General features: G+C 37.2%; 1 protein-coding gene across 1 annotated transcript in view; it reads left to right on the forward strand.

Moving 5' to 3' along the window:
• Positions 1–21366, forward strand: part of HDAC9 (histone deacetylase 9) — a 921220-nt gene that overhangs the window by 59162 nt on the left and 840692 nt on the right. Inside the window, exon 2 of the mRNA XM_011944152.1 lies at positions 13146–13266. Within this exon, the coding sequence (XP_011799542.1) occupies positions 13242–13266 (25 nt within the window). The 5' untranslated portion in view covers positions 13146–13241. The remainder of the gene's footprint in view (positions 1–13145; positions 13267–21366) is intronic.

The raw sequence follows: 21366 nt of genomic DNA on the forward strand, positions 1-21366 counted from the left end.
GGGTCTCACCCTGTCACTCAGGTTGGAGTGCAGTGGTGTGATCATAACACACTGTAGTCTTGGCCTCCTGGGCTTAAGTGATCCACCCACCTCTGCCTCCTGAGTAACTGGGACTACAGGAACATACCTGTAGCCATACACCATGCATGGCTAAGGTTTTACATTTTTTTAAATTTGTAGAAATGAGGTCTTGCTATTTTTGCCCAGGCTGATCTTGAACTCCTGGTCTCAAGTGATCCTCCTGCCTCAGCCTCCCCAAATTCTGGGATTACACATGTAATCTAAAGTGCTCAGCCATAATCCCATTACTAATTCTTGTAGGTTATTTGCATTTCAATATTTTTCCCGGTGTGATTTGTCTTTGCACTTTATTAGGGTTTTTTTTTTTTGTGCACAAAGATTTTAATTTCAAAGTTGATAAGTTCTGCCATTTCCTACTTGAAGTAAGATATCTCTCTTCATTTTTAAATAAACAGCAACATTATACATTGAAATAATTTTCTTTGTATCTAGATATATATATGTTTCTATCTATTTTGTTTTGAGATGTAGCAACAAAAAGGTCCGATTTGTTAGGTTGGCCCAGTTTTATATAGGCTGCCATTGAGAACTGTGTAATTTAAAGATTGATGTTTTTATAAAATGTTATTGCTAGCAAGAACTTTAGAGATGATCTGGTCTGAAACTAATGCCCAGAGAGACAGGGAATGGCGATTCTAGAAGTACTTGTATTGACAAAGTGAATTGCATACACACTGCAATATTATCTTCATTGGCTAAGGGACTCTGCCTTACCTTGAAAAGCATGATAATAAAAATAATAACTGGACACCAATTTTGCTGAGAATCGCCTCTTATCTCTGGAGTGCATATTTTCTTTTGTAAGGCTTTTGTCACAAACATACCTCTACTGTGGGCCAGGTCCCAAAAGGACCTTACTTTAGCAAAGTCCCACAACTTTTCTGTATGGATATTCATCCATATCACTACCTGTTCCAACACTGTTCCTCCTCCAACTCACTAAACAGGTTTTATTTTCCCAATATCACTCGATTCTCAGACTCTTGAAGATCAGAGATAAAATTAAGTGCATCTTTTATGCCCAAAATAAGTGTGTCAAGATTTTTTCACTATTTTTTTCTTAAGGAAGTATTGCAGAGGAACTTAAGAGTGAGTGACAGTTGACAAAAAGAAATGGTTGCCTGGCAACTGGCAATTTAAATAACTAGGAGCTGATATGATTTACCAGCCTGATAAACAGCAAGGACTTTAATATAATCTAAAGGGCTGCTACAGATGTTGGATTGAGCTATTTATATGTGTTGATCTGTCTCAGTCTGTCTTAATACATGCATATATATATGCAATTTTTTTTTTCCAGAACTGGAATGTAAAAGCAAAGGCTGTATCTCTTCCCCTATATGACATTAATAGAAATTGCCTTCAACAAAATGAATTGTTTTGGTCCCCTTGTTTTTAATACAGATTTTCAGTTTCAAAGGTGGCTTTCTCACTCAGGGGGAATAGATGTCCTGTGGATTGAGTGCCCAGTTTGTTTTGAGTTCTGACAGTGTATTTATATACTCAGTAATTGTTACCTTGTTTTTTCAGGTTTTATCATTTGAAACTTTGCTCCATTTGTTGAGATAGAGTTGCAGATACTTTTGATTCTTCACAGGAATAATGAGGTTTAATAGGATTGGCTCTGAGTGAGTTAGCTTAATCAACTAGCCTGTTTTACTAATGGGATCATTAAGAGGCTTTATCCTCTCATGGGCCAGTTAGCTTCCTGGAGCAGGTGAATGTCTTTGCAGCCTCCTTGATCCTCACTAGACATCTTTCACATGGTTCTTTGAAGAGATGATAAAAAAGCTGCAGCCTATATTGTACTGTAATCATAGTATAGTAATTCAGAGTTCCCTCTTCTGGCAGGAGGTCAGTACTATCATTTTGTATATAAATAACTGATGGCATATTTGTGAAGCTGTCTGTACAAAATTCCACCATCTCCTTGGGAATGGAATGTGCTACATACAACAAACTATCATCATGTTACTAGCATAAAGCTTGAGATAATTTTGAGGATAATTTTGACAGTGGAAATGTTTTATGATATGAGGAATGCAAAAATAGATCATTTAATTCACGGAATAGTTGAAGGACACAGCAAGGTAATTTTTAAATTTTTTCTTGCAACTGTATACAATTCATTGAGCATAGCAGCTATGACTTGGACAACTTCTGGGAAAGGAGGACATTTTTACCACCCATGCATGTTTGAATAAATTTCAGTCTCCCAAAGCTGTGCACCAGCTCTTTCATGTACCTTCCCTTCTACCTCTAATCACAGTGAGAACTCCCTTCTCCTAATTCCTGTAGCACTTGTGCTGTCCTTTTTTTTTTTTTTTTTTTAAGAAAATAGCTTGTATTGTAAGCTATTCGTAGGGCAGTTTGTAACACAGAGGCCCTGAATGTCATAATGATTGAGCACTATGCTAAGTGTTTTAAATATATTATCACTCATCCCTAGTGACCCTGCAAGTAGCTAGTAGAGCCAGCAACTTACCAGTAAGGAAACTGAACGTCAGAATGGTAAATAATTTGCCTGTGAAACTACAGCAATTGGAATTTGCATTAAGGTTAGCCAGACTATAAAGTCAGGGTACTTTTCCTTGTGCTACTCTCTCTATATGTTTGTTATTTTGTTTCTTAATTGTTCATATGCATATGTTGTTTCTCTTGTGCTTCTGATACTTTAGCTCAGTTAAGAATCACCACGGAAACTTGTTTAAAATGCTGTTTCTGGGCCCTTATCCTAAAGATTCTGATTCAGAAGGTCTCAGGTAAGTCCTGAGTGTCTGCATCTGCATTTTCAGAGGGGTTCTTGAACTGTACTCTGAGAAATCACTGGTATGAAATCTGGGAGGCAGGAGCTATCTGAACCACTCTCCCAGCTCTGAACATTCCTAGCAAGCACTCAATAAGTACATGTTACATTCAAGCAGAGCTAAACCTTGCTCCTAAGCACAATATAGTCCACAAGATTCCATAGCATGAACTTGGGTTGTTCTTAACTTGAATATAAAGTTTATGTAAGTTAGAAAAGTCAATACTAATTGATAGGGTGAAGTTTAAAGAGCATAATATCTGATATGAGTCATTTTTTACAAATTGATGTATTCTGGAAATTTTGGTGTATCCTAAATTAGGTGTACTGGTGTGTTTTGACAAGGAAGTTTCTCTAGACAAAGGAACAACATTGGCTAGAAAAGAACCAGAGAGGGACACAGTTGAAGTAAGTTGTAGGTATAAAGTAGATTTCTTTGGAAGGGGAGGAGGAGATGGAGATAAACATGGGAGATGAGCTTGGTTCAGCTCATTAGTAAAGGTAAGTTATTTGGAAAGGGGCCAAATAACCAATGGCCTAATCAATTGCAAGGGATTCTGGAGAAACCTAGTAGAAAGGAGGGTCACAAATGTGTTAGCGGAGAAAAGAATTGGACCAAACGCACAAACAAAGCAAGGAAAGAATAAAGCGACAAAAGCAGAGATTTACTGAAAATGAAAGTACACTCCACGGGGTGGGAGTGGCCTGAGCATAGGGGCTCAAGAGCCTGGTTATGGAATTTTCTGGGGTTCAAATACCCTCTAGAGGTTTCCCATTTGTTACTTGGTGTACAACCTGCGTAAATGCAGCAGTAGCTCACGACCAGTGTGATTGGTTGCAGAAAGCGACCAGTCAGAGGCTGAAGTGAAGTTATAACGTTCTATACAAATGAAGACTTGGCCTTCTATCAGCCTGATTGGTTGTGGGAGGGGTCCAATCAGAGGTACTTTCAGTTTCTCATCTGCCATGCAGAAAAAGATGGGGAGAGTTGAGCCTTTGGTCCATTTACTTGGGCATGGAAAGTTGGGGTTTTCCTTTTGATTTAGTTCTAGGAAGTCAGCGCGAATCGGCTTTAGGGTCCTTGCCTCTAGAACCTATTCTGCCAAGGTTGGAGGGATGAGGCGTAAACAGTGTCAATGTGGGTCTTGATTGGGGAGGGTACCATGTACCTCACATCTTTGAGCAATGGCCCTGGTGACTTAAGACTCATACTGGTTTCCTTCTTCATCGTGTGGATATTTTCTGTTATCACTTCTTCCCCTGAGGGGCACATCTGCTTGTGCCTTGAGATGTGTCTTGGCTGGCTTAAAATTGTATGGACTGCCAGCAACAGATAGAAGGAGTGAGTAAAATGATCAGTGTTATCCTTCCCAAAATAGAGGGACCTTAGGGTCTGTTGAAATTCCCAAGCCAGTTTGTTAAAACATATTCAAGTTCTTTATAGAAAGATCTATACAATATCAGAGGAACAGACTTCATGCTTCACTTCAAATTTCTACAAAATGATACCTGTTTCTAACTTAGTTTTTTTTTTCTATTCGAATGTTTTTCTTTCTATTAACACCCAAGTGATTTTTTTGTATAACTAACGTGAGTGAAAGATTAAAGTAAACATGGTATATTCCCAAGCAAAGGATAGCACAGTATATTTCCTTAGAGTACACATTTGCCTTCTAAAAGAAAGAAAAAGAATGAAAAAAAGCTTTAGTAATTAGATCCCTGTTGTAACCCTAGTGGAGTGAGGAAGATTAATAGTTGTGTTGCAGGACTCTGTTCCACAGTGAGAGGCACCGTGTGTCACTGTTTTCTCTTGGGATAAAATTTGGCCTGAAGTAAAATAAAATTTCTATAATGATAGTAACAGCCAATGTTTTTGAGCACCTTCACCTTACCAGTGATTACTTTACATTTATTTCCTTCAAGCCTCAGAATGACCTCGTAAGTTAAATAATTCATGTTTAAGCAACTAGACTCAGAGAGGTTAATTGACTTCCAGACCACCCAGCTAGTGAAACATTTTACAAGAGCACTTTGCTCAATGTGGGGATTATCAGATCTTCCAGAGTTGAGTTGCAGCATTAAAGAAATATGATTAAAGAAATCACAGAATTTTAAAAAATGTACACAATATTGAAGCTTGAAAAAGAGAATCGTATCGCTCTAAATTACAATGATGGCTAAAGGTCTTTTGTATTTGGCTAGCTGATCATAACCCATGCCTCCACACAGGTGAGGTAGTAGACCAGGGAGACGGGTTCTTTTCAACATGCTTGGTCGGCAGTTTTCTGCAGGGAAGGTTATAGCGTGTGAGTTACAAAGCCCTCCTGCTGCACAGGTATCAGAGGTTGTCTGTTACAAGTTCCTTCACTTCGACTGTTACTTCCTTTTCACAATTCTATTTTAGACTTCTGTCCAGTGTGTATTTACAGGTAGACAAAGCTCTTTTTTTTCTTTCTTTCTTTCTTTCTTTTTTTTTTTAAACAACCCCTTTGCCATGACTGAAAAGAAGCCTGTATATCCTGCAGTTTCTGGGCATTGTGAGTCTCCTTTTAAACTCAAATTGGTGATAATGGTGACTGTGACTTCCTATTGTCCAAGGAGGGGAGTTGCAGATAGGGCCTTCAAAGATGGTCCAATAAAAATCAGTGGAGTAAGATTTTTTGATAAAATGATCTTTATGATGTAGAGGCATTTGGAATATGGGTTGGGTACTGGATACCCTGGGGCTAAGCCCAGTGTTTTAAAAATCGAGGCTTACTACGAAAAGGTCTATTTTTATTAGTGCAGGTACTGTAGTTGGCAACATTTGTTCTTATGAAATGCAATATCCAGCAGACCATTCCTGATTATGTTATGTATTTTTAGATGTTACCATTGAGTTATATTTATAGTATAGACTACTGAATCTTATCTTAAATATGCAAAATATATGCATAACTAACCTCCCAAGCTGCATTCCCTGCTCTATATTACACCCAACAATGTAGCCTGTTCTTAAATGGTTCTCCAAAAAGTCTTAGAATGGAGCTTATTATTTGCTTTTAAAATGTAAGCACAGAGACTCTATGTGAGATGTGTGGCCTTCTGGGTGACATGTTCTGCTCCTAGGTGTACTCAAAGGGTGAATTCAGCAAACCTTTGGCAGTGCAGGTGGGGAGTGAAACCAATAGTCTTGCGTAGATCACTCCCCAGAGTCCAGAATGAGCCAAAAGTAGTTGATATGCCAGTCTTTGCCAGCACATTTGGTGAATCGGAGCAGCAGGTGTCTGTTATGGTATTAGGGAAGGTTAAATCACCAACTGCATTGCTGGTGTGGCTCTTGCTTGTGCCCATCAGTTTCCCAGTCCCTAGAACCCCTAGAGTCCTAGACTCTTATCATTCTGTTCCTCAGGACAACATACATATTGTCGGGAGCACTGTGAGCAAAGTCCTGCTACTGTTACTTAAAGTTGAAGGGCTGGAGAGGATGTGGAGAAATAGGAACACTTTTACACTGTTGGTGGGATTGTAAACTAGTTCAACCATTATGGAAAACAGTATGGCGGTTCCTCAAGGATCTAGAACTAGATGTACCATATGACCCAGCCATCCCATTACTGGGTATATACCCAAAGGATTATAAATCATGCTGCTATAAAGACACATGCACACATACGCTTATTGCAGCACTATTCACAATAGCAAAGACTTGGAATCAACGCAAATGTCCATCAGTGACAGACTGGATTAAGAAAATGTGGCACATATATACCATGGAATACTATGCAGCCATAAAAAAGGATGAGTTGGTGTCCTTTGTAGGGACACGGATGCAGCTGGAAACCATCATTCTTAGCAAACTATCACAAGAACAGAAAACCAAACACCGCATGTTCTCACTCATAGGTGGGAACTGAACAATGAGATCACTTGGACTCGGGAAGGGGAACATCACACACTGGGGCCTATCATGGGGAGGGGGGAGGGGGGAGGGATTGCATTGGGAGTTATACCTGATGTAAATGACGAGTTGATGGGTGCTGACGAGTTGATGGGTGCAGCACACCAACATGGCACAAGTATACATATGTAAGAAACCTGCACGTTATGCACATGTACCCTAGAACTTAAAGTATAATAATAATAAAAAAATTTTAAAAAAAAAGTTGAAGGGAAACAAGTATCCTTACATCTCTGCATCCCATGTTCCCTTGTCTTCATGAATAAGTGGTTTGATTGTTTTGAGGCCAACTTGAGTTTGTAGAACATGTCTGATAAAAAGATGGATGTCCTTGGGGAAAAAAAACTGATGCTAATAAGGTGAGAGAGAAACGGAATCCTTTCAATGAGCTAAGAAATTACTTTAATTGAAAAGCCTAGGAAGTGACCCTATCTTGGTCAACATAATTCATGGGCAAAGTTTGGGGATGTCTGGTGTCTTCCGAACCCATGCAGGCACCCATCCCATCTAGGTTTGCTCTTTCTAGATGGTGGCCCAAACTCAAGAATATTTTTCTTTCTTTCTCTGTTCCAAATCCAAGGACTGTGTACTAGTCCTTCAGGAATCTATACTAACAAATTGGATAAGTGATTCTGCCTCAAAGTTGCATAACTACAGAATCATTGGTTTAGTTCTTACTGCCTGCTCACTTATTCATCAGGAACTTATTGTGTACCTGCCATGTACCAGGTTCTCTGCTAGGTGTGGGGGTTACAAAGATGAATGTAGTGCAGTCCCTGAACTGAAGAACATAGCCTCATCATGGATGAAAGTACTCCACTAACATAAAGAGGCATTATTATTGTCTAACCTATGTGATGTTATTATGGGTATGATACAAGGTACAATGGAAACATAGATAAGAAAGCTGATATTTTACTTGGAGTGGTTGGCTAAGAATTCTCATTTCAACATGGCCTTAAAGAGTTCAAGGTACAGCTGGGTGCGGTGGCTCACACCTGTAATCCCAGCACTTTGCGAGGCTGGGGCAGGATGATGAGGATAAATTGTTTCTACCAAAAAAAGTAAAAATGTTAGGTGGGCATGGTGGCACACGCCTGTAGTCTCAGCTACTCAGGAGGCTAAGGTGGGAGGATCACTTGAGCCCAGGAGGTTGAAGCTGCAATGAGCTGTGATCACGTGAGACAAAGTGAGACCCTACCTCAAAAACCAACCAACCAAAAAAACTCCAAGAATTCAAGGTGGGAGGTGCAGAAAAGGTAATAGTATCCTTTGCAGAGACACAAAAGCATGGAATGCGAATGATACTGTGTAGGAATAGTCAGGACTCATAGTCAGCTGATGTGTTTTAGTAAAGCTCCACCAGTGCTCATACAGGTGTTCATTCTGAATAGCCTGTCCTGCAGTAGTAGCTAATAATGTTGAACATCACTCTAGGAGTAATCACAGATTGCCTGAAACCATAGGGGTCATACATGAGGAAAAGAAGGAAGGAGGAAAAGTGGGATGAAAGGAGACCAGTTATGAAGGCACTTGAATACCAATTAAGGAGCTGTGTGTCACCAAATTGTAGTTACTGACTCATTCATTTATTTATACCTTCCCTGGAGGCAGGGATACCAGATAGAAGACTAGATTAAGAATCCAATCAAGAACAAACAATTAATTGAGCCAAAGCAGTATTAATTGAAATGGAAAGGAGGATTCAGATAAGAAAGATATTTTTAAGAGGTCAGTGTTCTGATTCTGGTGACTGTCTATGGTAAAAGCAAGAAACAGATAAATGAAATAGAATTTAAGGTTTTCATATTGGGTAACAGTGTGTCTTGTATGTGTTCAGTAAGGGTTGTTGAGTTGAACATAATGTTGAGCAGTTTTCTAATGCTTTTCTCCAAAGTTAAAATTACAGCAGAATTTCACATTCTAAGGCATGAGAGAGAGAGAGACTGAGGATCTAATGAATCTCTTGGTGTTCAACGTGTTGGCACAGTAAGCTTTTCCCACTAATAAATGATCTGTATAGTGATTGTGATAAACTGAGTTTTTGAAGCATACTCTATAGAGGAACCATGGTTAATGGCTCAATTTGAGAAGAGAAGGACCTGTAGATAAGTGTGAATGGCTGTGTAGACTGAACCGTACATTTTGGCTTGCCCTAGCCATGAGGAAGATATATCAGATTTAAATAGACAAGGTTTTTGTTACCTACATAGACTACAAAACTGGTCTCCTTTTTTAGTAGCACACTATCCAAAATAATACTAGTTACCCAAAAGTGGGGAAAAAAGACAACTGTAATAAGAAGCTCAGAGTATAGTTAAAAACCAAAAAGGTTATTGTGATATTCAAGAAACATGAAGTCTAAGTCAAATTTGAAAGCTTGTGTTGTGAGATGATTTGTAGACTTTTATGGCAACTTTTGGATTCATTGTATCATGTTTTGTGACTGAGTTTGATCTATTCAATGGCTTGATAGGTCCTTTAGTAAAGAAGACCTGCATCTCAATGAGCCATTACTGAAGTTGTAATGACTAGATAGGCAAGATCTTGATGTTCAAACAGCTCTGCTCAAGTGGCCTGTAATTCCTTGCAATGCTACGAAGAAAGCACTGGGCTAAGAGTTACAGGATCAGCCCTCCATTTGCCAGCCACATATCTGTAAACAAATTCCTGAACCTCTTTACACCTCAGATGCCTTGTTGGTAAAATGGGAATAATAACAGCTGATTCATTGTACCCCAAAGGGCTGTTGTGAAGATCAGAAGAGATACTCCATGTGCAATTTCTTTGTGACATGTAAAGCTCTTCTGACTTGTGATGCTATTACTATTGAGCAGGTGGAATGGTTAAAGGACCCATGGAAGACCACCATGTACGATGTTAAGGACAGTAATAGGTTGGGATAGTGAAATGTGGTAGTGCCCTCTTTTTTTTCTGGCTGCATGGGTAAGCTGAGACTGCAAGATGTCACTGTCTTGAGTTGTTGCCCTGTGCTCCAGTCGAGGATATTACAGTAGTAACGTACTTTCAGGGAGCTGACAAAGTTGTAGTCAGAGATGATCTTTTTGAAGCAAAGGATTCTTAGTCTTTTATTGTGGATTTATATAGTCAAGAACCAAAATAACCATTCCTGGATCTTAAGAGATAAAGGATTCGTAGCAGTAGTTGTTTTGGCTGCACTTGTGTTTATTTCCTTCAATGTGCACCTATATGGATATGTTTTTTACAGCATGGAGAAACTCATGTTAAAATTCATTGAAACTATTAATTGAAAACAGATATATTTCTATTATATGTTTTGATAATCTGTACTTACAAACAATTTGTATTATTTTTCTATTCTTTTTTGTTATCTACCCACCTGAAGGCAGTTTCCTATTATTTCTAGTTCAGACTTACCATAAGAATGACTAATATATGAGGGGAACTTCTAAACAGTCTATTACTCTGCAGCCCATTTCGATAAAGAAGTGTGGGAAGATTTGAGAATAAATTCCCCATTCTCATTGACAGATGTTGGCCATTGACCCTTCTTTCTTTTCCAGGCAACTTAAGGTGATCTTAATTTGTATAAAATTATATGTCAATTTTGTCCCTAAAAGGTGTGGATCAGGCTGCTAATCTGATTTTGTGGCTATGAGGAGAGGGAAGCATATATAGCCTATGATGCATCCATACATGTGATGTGCACATGTGTACAGCAGATCCATATCCCTGAAACATTTTAGGAGAACTCCTTAAATGACCATATTCTACTTGTGCAGCTGTGGCAGTAATGGTAACTTTGATTTAATGTGGATTATTGGAAATGGAAATGCAGTAAATGGAAGCTAGTGAATATCAATATTGAAATGCCTATTAATTTTCATTAAAAGAGTATTCAGATAACATTTTCATAAATGTTAGAGCAATGTGTCATAAGGAGGCAGTTATTAAAAAGACTGAAGGCAAGGGGAGTTGTTTTACTTTCAAAAAGACTTGATATTTGTAAGTCAAATTTATATTTCCATCCCAGATTTACTTTGCAACTTAGGTTTGGAGCTATGAAATCAAAACCCAACTATTACATACCCAGCCACAAATCAGCATATCATGGAGAGTTGTTATGTATTTTTTTGTGGAAATAAGTGGTAGACATTAACTGCTGTTGAACTGTTAGAAATTATTGGCTAAATTTGAGTTATACTGGCAAATACACAAGTATCAATTGTACAAAGTGACATTAAAGATGAAAAACATTTTTTTAAGAATAACACTAACTATGCCCTTGATGGAAGGTACTTTTCAGAGCTGCTTCACTTACATTCTGGTAAGCTTTCCTGTCGCTTTCTATTTGTTATTCTTAATTTAAAATCAAATTGTGCCACTGAGAATCAAGAATGTATCAAGAGCATTTATAAAATGTTTCAGAGCACAATGTAAAAAAATAAGAATGACAAAATCTTGAAGTTCACACTTGTTAATTTAAGATAGTCTGTAAATTCAAATTCAAGTAAATTTAACTTTTATTTTATTTACTTTAATTATGAAGCAGATAGCGTCTCGGTTTCCTCACCTATTAGGTCCAGGGTGAGAGGAGAGAGTTACAAGTTATCTATTAGTGTGGTTCTTATGAAAGTAATATCAAATATGGTGACATGTCTAAAAGCACTTTGAAACTATAAAGAACAATGTGAGTGATGTTTATATTTATGTTTATTATCATTATTATTATTATTCTTTTTGAGACAGAATTTTGCTTTTGTTGCCCAGGCTGGAGTGGAGTGGCACTATCTTGGCCCACTGCAACTTCCACCTCCCACGTTCAAGTGGTTCTCCTGCTTCAGCCTCCTGAGTAGCTGGGATTACAGGTGTCCACTCCCATGCTTGGCTAATTTTTTGTGTTTTTAGTAGAGACGGGGTTTCACCATCTTGGCCAGGCTGGTCTCAAACTCCTGACCTCAACTGATCTACCCGCCTCGGCCTCCCAAAGGGTGATGTTATTATTATAGTAAATATCACATTGAACAATTTTTATCTAAAACTAATGTCAGAATGTCTATTTCTTGATATAAAAATTAAAAAATTTTCCCTTTATTTTTATCTTTCTTTAGAGATGTTGCTTTCTCATTAACATAGAAATCAAGACTCTTCAGATGATGTTAATAAAACAGCACATCAATATAATTTTTGAAGGATATTTATAAAAATGTACATTTTAATTGTTATTAAATCTTAATACTTATTGAGCACCAAGGATGTGATGAGAAGTAGCCTGCTAGATCTAATGACACTACTTAACTGTTTGAATAACTAAATAGCACATTTCTATTTAGAGACCATATAAAGTATTATAGGTATTCTTGGTGATGTTATAAAGTTCTCCAAAGAAAATATGTATTTATATCTGGCTTTATAAATTTTGCAAAAATAACAGTAACACTTTCAAAATAGTGATGGAAAAGCAAGTCACAATAAAGATGTTGGATTCTGAAGATAAAGGAGTATATAATTCTCAGAGTTACAGCATCTGTCTATAAAAATAGTGCAGTTGGGATATACTATTTTAGTAAGAAACCCATTAAGTGTAATTTTAAAAGCTGCTGCTTTTTTCTTAAGTTTGACATTCCAGTAAACTCTTAGGAAAATGTCCTTCCAGTTGCTTTTCCTCTAAGTGTCTAGAAGTGGAAGTACATTCAAATTAAAAGCAGAAAGTCCCTTAAATTCCTTTTAAAAAGTCCATCCAGTTAGTCTGACTCCTAGAAAGACTATGGTTGCTATTTCTTTGGGCTGGAACAAGATTACAAAAGACTTTAAGAAGAAGTGGAAATTATCATGGGAATTTTCTGTCACTCTTATAGTTTATGGCCTTTTTGGGTTTTTTTTAGTCCATTAAACATTTCTTTTTGCCAAGAGGTCCTATCTGTAGAGGAAGTCTTTGATAATGATAGTTTAAAATGCTATGTAATGAGATACTTATATCCAAGAATCCAAAAAATGTTTTTAATTTCTCTAATAATGATAATAGCAAACAAATTATAGTGAACAGTAAATAGTAAGCTAATTATAATTATGTGAATTGCTTTCTCCCTCACAGATTCCTTCTACACCTATTATTTTATTTTTATGTTCTCAATATTCTTGTTCTATAAGGGAGACTGCTAAATTTGCTCTTTTTTAGATGAAGACTTAAAGACCTGAAAGGTTGATATGACTGCCTCAAAGACACATGGTCGCACTGTGGCTAAGTCGACACTCAAGGCCAGTTCTCTGTGTTTCTTTTTCAGTGTGACTTGACATGGCTTGCATCTTAAACATTGCATTTTTCTTATGTTCTAGGTTTCTCCTCTGCCAACCCCTCTTGGACCATCATCAGCAGTTGAACGACAAAGACTGTGAATCTGTATTCTAGTCTTAGCAGTCCTTCCGATTCTCATGATGAGCTCACCTGCACAGCCTGGTCAGTCTGGTTGCTTCTTATACTGTTAATAGACTTTATGTGAAAGATGTTGCTTTATGTTGTTTCAAACTGAGTAATTTAATTTATGAAGGAACTTTTTTTTGAACAAAGATTGCTTAATGTAACAAATTTTGAATTTTGCATTTGATAGCTAATTCTCTATTGCTTCACCCAGTTTGCTTCCTGGACAACTGATTTGATTTGCATTTTAGTCTGAGCATGGGACTTTAATTCTTCTGCTTCCAAGGTAACATTCAGATTGAACTTTATGAAGTTATGAATATGAACTATTATGTAGGAATCCATTTTGCATCCATAATCTTTCTGACCTAACATGTGTCTGTATGCTTTTAAATTATACTGTGGGGCTTTGGGAGTCAGCTTGTGGGTTGACTCCACCTCCATCTCTTTGACACACAGGAAGGATATTTTTCCTCCCCACCCTTCTTTGCTGCCACTCCTGTTTCCTATATACATATTTAATTATAATCTCAGCACCTGCTTCCTTCTGTTCCAGAGTGATGTGTGCTACTCATGTAGTGCTGTGATCAGCACAGCCCGTTCCTCCAGGAACAGGCCGTCATTTTTGGAACAAACACAATTCAAGTTTTAGGAATGATGAAGTAGGGTCAGATACCACATACTAGTAACAGACAAGTTTTACAAGAATTTTATGCTTGGATACTTATAGGAACATTTCTTTCTTTATAGATTCTTTAGCATATTCATATTCTTGGGTTATTCAACTCTCTAAATTGAAGCTTATGTACTGTCATATTCAGGGCATATAAGGGAGAAAACTTTTGCCAAGATTTTCATTCCCTGGATTGCCACACCCACGTTAGCTGTTTGGGAATTCTACTGTTTCATCAGCCTTTCACCATATCCCCAACAGGCTGCCAACCTGTATGCTGAATTTGGAACTTGATTCTAAATGGTGTAGTCAAGAAATCCCTGAGTCTTTAGTCACAACCATGTTTGATAATTGGCTTGTCACTTGGTTAAACAGATGACAGTTACTTATGCCCGTTATCTCTGAGTCTTTATTGCCTAGTGATTCTCAAACTTTAGCATACATTGACATCACTTGGAGAGTTTGTTAAAGCAAGCCCTATTCTCATAGTTTTTGATTTTGTAAGTCTGGAGTGGGGCCCAGAAATTGTGATTTTTACAGGCTCCCCTGGCAGTGCTGTTGCTGCTTGGGGACCACACTTTGGGAATCACTGGTTTAGCTTCTTCTGCCTGTTTCTCATCCCATCCTCCACCGTCGTCTACAGACAACCTTGTTGAAGTGTGTTCTGTGAGCTGCGTTGCTTATTACAATTGTAGTCTAGTACTATTATTCTTTCTATTGGAATGAACTTAAAATAACATTTACCTTATATAGGTGTATATTGCATTTTAAATATTACATATATTTATTTGTATAAAAATTCAGTGTTTCAAAATTGGATTGTTTAAAAGAGGCATTAATTTAGAACCACTATGGTCAATTTTTTTTTCTTGTGATAATATTTGGCAGTGGATGTTGGTATACCCTGCTCCCCAAGAATATTGATTTTATAAAATGAAAATCTTACTTGAAGCTGCTATTTTGATGAGGAAATTCTTGCCAGTCGTGATGATTGTTCAGTTATGAGGAGAGAAAAGGTAATGGATAAATAAGACATTGAGTGAAACTTACTTGACTTTAGGGTCACCAAAATTTCCTCGTGTACCTTTTTCTTATAAATAGTTCTGCTGTGTTGACAATAACATTATACAGAGGTGTCAATCAACTCTGGGAAATTTTTATGAATGAAATCTGAAGTTGAGGAAAGTGATAGTAAATGTGCCAGGTGGGTAGGAGTTTCTCTATTTATTGCAAGTAAATGACTATGATCAGAGACCTGAAATGCACTTTGCATAGATAAAGGAAAATGTTCCTGCCACAAACATAAAAAAAAAATTCTTCTCCTGTTATTAGCCTGCATCTTATGGTGCCATATATATTCCACTGGTGAGAAATAACCTGATTGTTTGATTTAGAAAAAAGTATGTTTTTCTTACATCTTTTTTTCCCACTATCTAAAAAGAGAATTAAATTGGTCTTATGCAATCACCATCCATTTATTTTGCTTTTGTTCCGCAAATGGCTCTAAGGAGTTATTGTGCACCAGAAAGGAAAATAGACTCACTTCAGTAGTTCCAGAAATTCTTTAATAGTCCATGTTTCAGACTGAGTATGTTTGTCTTCAAAATTGGTTCTGGTATAGTTTGAATTCTTATTTTTCCCATGCATTAACATCATTCTTAGAAAAGTTCTCCATCCATATTCAAATGTGGTTGATATGAAGTACAAAATGCCACCGCCTTAATCATGTATTCAGTCAAACAATAAGTGCTGATTTTTGTATATAAAATTTACTAGTTTTTATTTTAATTTTGCTGCCCAGTTATGTTCAAAGTTAGAGCATTGGGTATTGCTTTTGGGCACTGAGGATCCTGAATGGAGGAAAGACTATCTGGATAAGAGTGGCAGCTAGCTGCTGCAGCAGAGCTCTTCATTCAAAACTTATTAAGCATCTTACTTGTGCCAGCCAGTGTGTTACCCAATAGGGGCACAACGAGCACTAAAACATAGTTTCTACCCTTACAGACAGCACCCTTTCGTGGGAGAGACAGAAATATTAATAGCTTTGGTCCATTCAGTGTCGTATTTTAATAAATTTAGGACCAGAAATTTATTTCCTCTGTACAGCAGTATGGATACTATTTCTAGTAATGTAATTTTTTATCAGAATTTCCAAATCTCAGAAAGAAGGAGTTTAGGATTCATTTTATCTAGCCTTTTCCAAACGTGTCAGATAGTAAAAATCTCCTGAGACTTGTTAAAAATACAGATTTCCAGACCCCTCCCTGGAAGAGTATTGTGTGGTAACCTGGGGGAAGGACACTGGATTGTAGAATGTATCTTGCTCTTTACTATGACTTGGCAAAGTGTAGAAATGCTGTTAGTCCATTCAACAGCACTAGTGTTTCATATTTGGAGGCCATAAATACAAAAAAAATACATCATTAAGTCCTGTCTCAAGTAAGTGTCTCTCTTGTGAGCAAAACTATGATAATTTAGTTATTTTGTTCTCTGATGATAGATAAATAAAAAGCTAACACTGGCTAGGTGCAATGGCTCATGCCTGTAATCCCAGCAGTTTGAGAGGCCTAGGTGGGAAGATTGCTTGAGCCCAAGAGTTCGAGACTAGCCTGGGCAACATGGTGAGACCTTATCTCCACAAAAAGTTTTTGAAAAAATTGCTTGGCATGGTGGTGCATGCCTGTAGTCCCAGCTGCTTAGGAGTCTGAGGTGGGAGGATTGCTTGAGCCCAGGAGGTCAAGGCTGCAGTGAGTGAGCCATGATGATGCCACTGCACTGCAATCTAGCCTGGACCACAGAGCAAGACCCTGTCTCAAAAAAAAAAAAAAAAAAAAAGAAAGGAAAGAAAGCTACCACTGTGGAAACCTAGAGAAGGCAATAATTTGAGGGGAACATTCTAGTGACTTTGCTTCTATATAAGCCATCTCATTTTTATGGGGAGGTGGATGGACCAAAGAGATTTTTATGGAGTGCCTTGATTTTCCTCAAAAGAGGTTTAAGCATATTTTAACCCAGAGCAGATTTTTAGTCTGATCTCAAGATTATAGAAAACTTGATTTCAGCCTGAACATTTTTAAATAAATTGGGCTACATCAACCCTAACATGATTCCAGGATGATTTTTAAATTTGATGGAATCTAATTTTTGTGATTAATTTTGAGGAAAATGCATCCAAAGGAATTTTCCAAGCATAGAACACAATGTGCCTGTTGTCCTTAGAATTGTGCAATGTTCTGGCCTTGTGGGCTTCTAGGTAAGTTTGGAAGGTAGAGTGGCCAGAGCTGTGTTGCAAAGTCCTATAACATTAGTTTTCAAAGCCCCTTGTATAAAGCTAGCTCATCTCTCTTTTCACCATTGTGGGAACACTTACAACAACTACTCTACTCATATGGAATGAGAGGACCAAGCTATTTATAGAAGTGAAAGGTTTATAGCAAGATCTCATATTCTGTTCATTTTCTCATATTCTATTCATTTTCTTATTGGCAAGTCTTGGGCAAAAATTAGTTAAGAGATTTATCTTCATGCCTCTGTTTTGCTAAACAGCTGAATTCCTCTATAGAAATGTAGGGTAGATGTAACTAATGATCAAAAAGTTCTTTGAAATATAAATTGTTATGGAAATGCTAAGTAGTATAAACAATTTGGGGGCACACATTAATAAAAGCTTCTCTGCAAGCATTTTTAAAGAGGACTAATAAAAGCTTCATGGTTCAATTAATACAGCACAACATCAGGTTTTTTAGAAGCATATGGGACCCAGAAGGCCTGCCCCTGTTTTTAAAATTTACGAACTCTTTAATGATTCACCACTTTTACTGCAGCGCATTACCCACTGTGGTGCCATTTAGTCATTAAGTAGGAAACTAAAACCAGGACAAAGCTACAAACAAATATCATAATGTCCAAGTGAGTATTTTTCTTCAGTTTGTTCATAGCGTGTTACCATAGAAAATGAATGTTAAATGAAATATAGAGTCTTAGGGCAAATCAAATAGGTTATGGCTTCCCTAGATGAGTATGATCACTTAGCTTTTTAATGAAATACAGGTCAAATCCCATGACAAGTAGCTCTATATAACTAAAATATTTTCAGGCCACTGGCCAATTATCTATTTCAAGTAATAGTCAAGAAAAATATTCCAAGATAATAAAGCAAATTAGTTTTTTGATGTTTGTTGCAGCAGAAGTTGATCACAGGGTATGTTGTTAATAGGAAACACTGTATGTTAAAGTTATTAACTATTGTTTTGGAATTTTTTTTTTTTTTTACTACTTTAAATTCACAGTTAAGTGATTCATTCTTTCGCTATTTGTAAGTCAAAACTTCTCAATGTGATATTCAAGGTTGAAACAAACCAAATAAAGCATTTTATTCATTCTCTAGTTTTTGAAGGACAGTGCTTTAACAAGTGAGGCATAAACCTTTTCTGAAAATGTTCGTTTTCTGAAAATGTGCAAAAATAAATTCATTTTGCACATTTATTTGTTTTTACATTTACTTTTCACAATTAATTTTGGTGGATAATTTCACTTATATAATTTTCATTATTGTAACCCTACAAGCAACCTCCATAATGTAGGCTAAACAGAAAAGAAGGTTATTTCTCATTCATATAAAGACTAAAAGGGTTTTCCTGAGTAGCGAGCTGCTCTTTTTCTAATAGCTACCCTTTGCCTCAGACAGCTTCTAACTGGTTTGTGCTTCTTCAGTTCATGTATTCTAAGGTCAGTGTGCATCTCCATATCAAGCTGATGGGAGGGAAATGGAAGAAGTGCATTGAGTGTGGGAAGTTTCCAAAGGTACATCACTTTTGTTCACATTTCATTGAGTGGAATTTAGCCACATGGCCATACTTAACCACAAAGGAGGCTGGGAAATGTAGTCTAGCAGTACTCCAGGAAGAGGAGGAGACAGGTTTGGTGAACAACTGGGCTCTCTCTACATTTGTCTTAAAATTTTATACCTAGGACTGCAAATGTGGTATTGCTTACCAAGAGGTGGAGTATTTTATAATGCGCTCTTGATTTAACCAGTCATTAAGAAGTTAAGTAAGTTTCCTTTAAAGAGATTGAAACACATTAAAATCACGGCAGATCAGCTTACCAACATTTTGTAAAAGTTGCCTAAGCCTTTCTTTATGAATCATGTGGAATAATGCCCAGTGTAGCTGTTAGAAAATTCAAGTTCCTGTTAGTGAGATCTCTGCAGAAAATGGGAATAAAATGTATGCTGAATATTATATGTCCTTAATTAACGTTTAAAAATAATGTCAATTTATCTGAAATTATAATTGCACATATGCTGAGGAAAAAGTACTTTAAACTTGATATTTACAATTCTTGTGTTTGTTCTTTATTGCATTTTGGGGTCACGTTTTTCAACACTTCTGTTGTTTTAAGTATTATGATGAAAATCTAGGCCTAATATACAGTGGTTAATAAATACTTGTTTTACACTGATCTTTTCATGAACACAATTATGAAACAATGCTAGACTATATATTTTCTTCAGCCCCATAAGCAAAATCTTGCTACCTCTGCAAATACACATGTACAGCCCTTTGTTTATAGCATCATATGAAACCTTTATAGAAGATTTTTTTTCTGTATAGATTGGAGTTTATTCTTAAGAGTGCAAAAACTCTGTGTGTGTGTGTGTATATATATGTGTGTGGTGCACGTGTGCTTGTGTTGCAGTACTATATTAACTCTAGAGGAATACAAAGGTATGTGGAACCATGTAACCTGTACTTTTACACTAAATATCCCCCAAAAGCTTTACTTTCTTTGGTTTTCTGCATATTTCTTAATTTTTGTCATATTTTGAGAATGTCAACGTATAGCAGTTTTCTCCACTTATAATGTATTGCCTCTAACTTGTTGTAGGGTTAGAAAGCTAAGAACTATGTTAAATAAAATTGTTAAAAGGTCACAAGTTTGGGAGGTGCAAAAGTCTTGTGTGTGTGTGTGTTGTGTGTGTGTATGTGTGTGTGTGTTTTAAATGGAGTTTTGTTCTTGTTGTCCAGACTGCAGTGCAATGGCGTGATCTCGGCTCACTGTAACCTCCGCCTCCTGGGTTCAAGCAATTCTTCTGCCTCAGCCTCCCAAGTAGCTGGGATTACAGGCATGAGGCACCATGCCTGGCTCATTTTTTGTATTTAGTAGAGACGGGGTTTCACCATGTTGCTCAGGCTGGTTTTGAACTCCTGACCTCAGGTGATCCACCTGCCTCTGCCTCCCAAAGTGCTGGGATTACAGGTATGTGCCACTGCACGCAGCCTGCAGAAGTATTTTTTATGAACTAAATAGATGTACTTGGTTTTCTTACAAACTGTAATTGCATTTTAATTGTCTCCTTATCCACTGCACCCCCCTTATTTTCTTGGTTCTTCTGTCTTTATTCTGTAGATTTACAGAATTTTGAGTTTCCAGTGGGTGAGGCATGGTTATGAATTTTACCATACTTTTCCTTGCAGTTACAATCCATAAGTTTTTTTCTTTTTTTTAAAATTATACTTTAAGTTCTAGGGTACATGTATACAATGTGCAGGTTTGTTAACACAGGTATACATGTGCCATGTTGGTTTGCTGTACCCATTAACTCATCATTTACATTAAGTATTTCTCCTAATGCTATTCCTCCCTCTGCCCCCAACCCAATGACAGGCCCCAGTGTGTGATGTTCCCCGCCCTGTGTCCAAGTGTTCTCGTTGATCAGTTCCCACCTAGGAGTGAGAACATGTGATGTTTGGTTTTCTGTCTTTGTGATAGTTTGTTCAGAATGATGGTTTCCAGCTGCATCCGTGTCCCTGCAAAGGAACTCATCTTTTTTAATGGCTCGTAGTACTCCATGGTGTGTATGTGACACATTTTCTTAATCCAGTCTATCATTGATGGACATTTAGGTTGGTTCCAAGTCTTTGCTATTGTGAATAGTGTCACAATAAACATATGTGTTATAGTAGCATGATTTATAATCCTGTGGGTATATACCCAGTAATGGGATCACTAGGTCAAATGGTATTTCTAGTTCTAGATCCCTGAGGAATTGCCACACTGTCTGCCACAATGGTTGAACTAGTTTGCACTCCCACCAACAGTGTAAAAGCGTTCCTATTTCTCCACATCCTCTCCAGCATCTGTTGTTTCCTGATTTTTTAATGATCACCATTCTAAAGGGTGTGAGATGGTATCTCATTGTGGTTTTGATTTGCATTTCTCTGATGACCAGTGATGATGAGCATTTTTTCATGTGTCTCTTGGCTGCATCAATGTCTTCTTTTGAGAAGTGTCTGTTCATTTACTTTGCCCACTTTTTGATGGGGTTGTTTTTCTCTTGTAAATTTATTTAAGTTCTTTGTAGATTCTGGATATTACCCTTTGTCAGATGGATAGATTGCAAACATTTTCTCCCATTCTGTAGGTTGCCTGTTCACTCTGATGATAGTTTCCTTTGCTGTGCA

This window comes from Colobus angolensis, unplaced genomic scaffold, assembly GCF_000951035.1.
Source record: "Colobus angolensis palliatus isolate OR3802 unplaced genomic scaffold, Cang.pa_1.0 Scaffold229, whole genome shotgun sequence".
Taxonomy (NCBI): Eukaryota; Metazoa; Chordata; class Mammalia; order Primates; family Cercopithecidae; genus Colobus; species Colobus angolensis.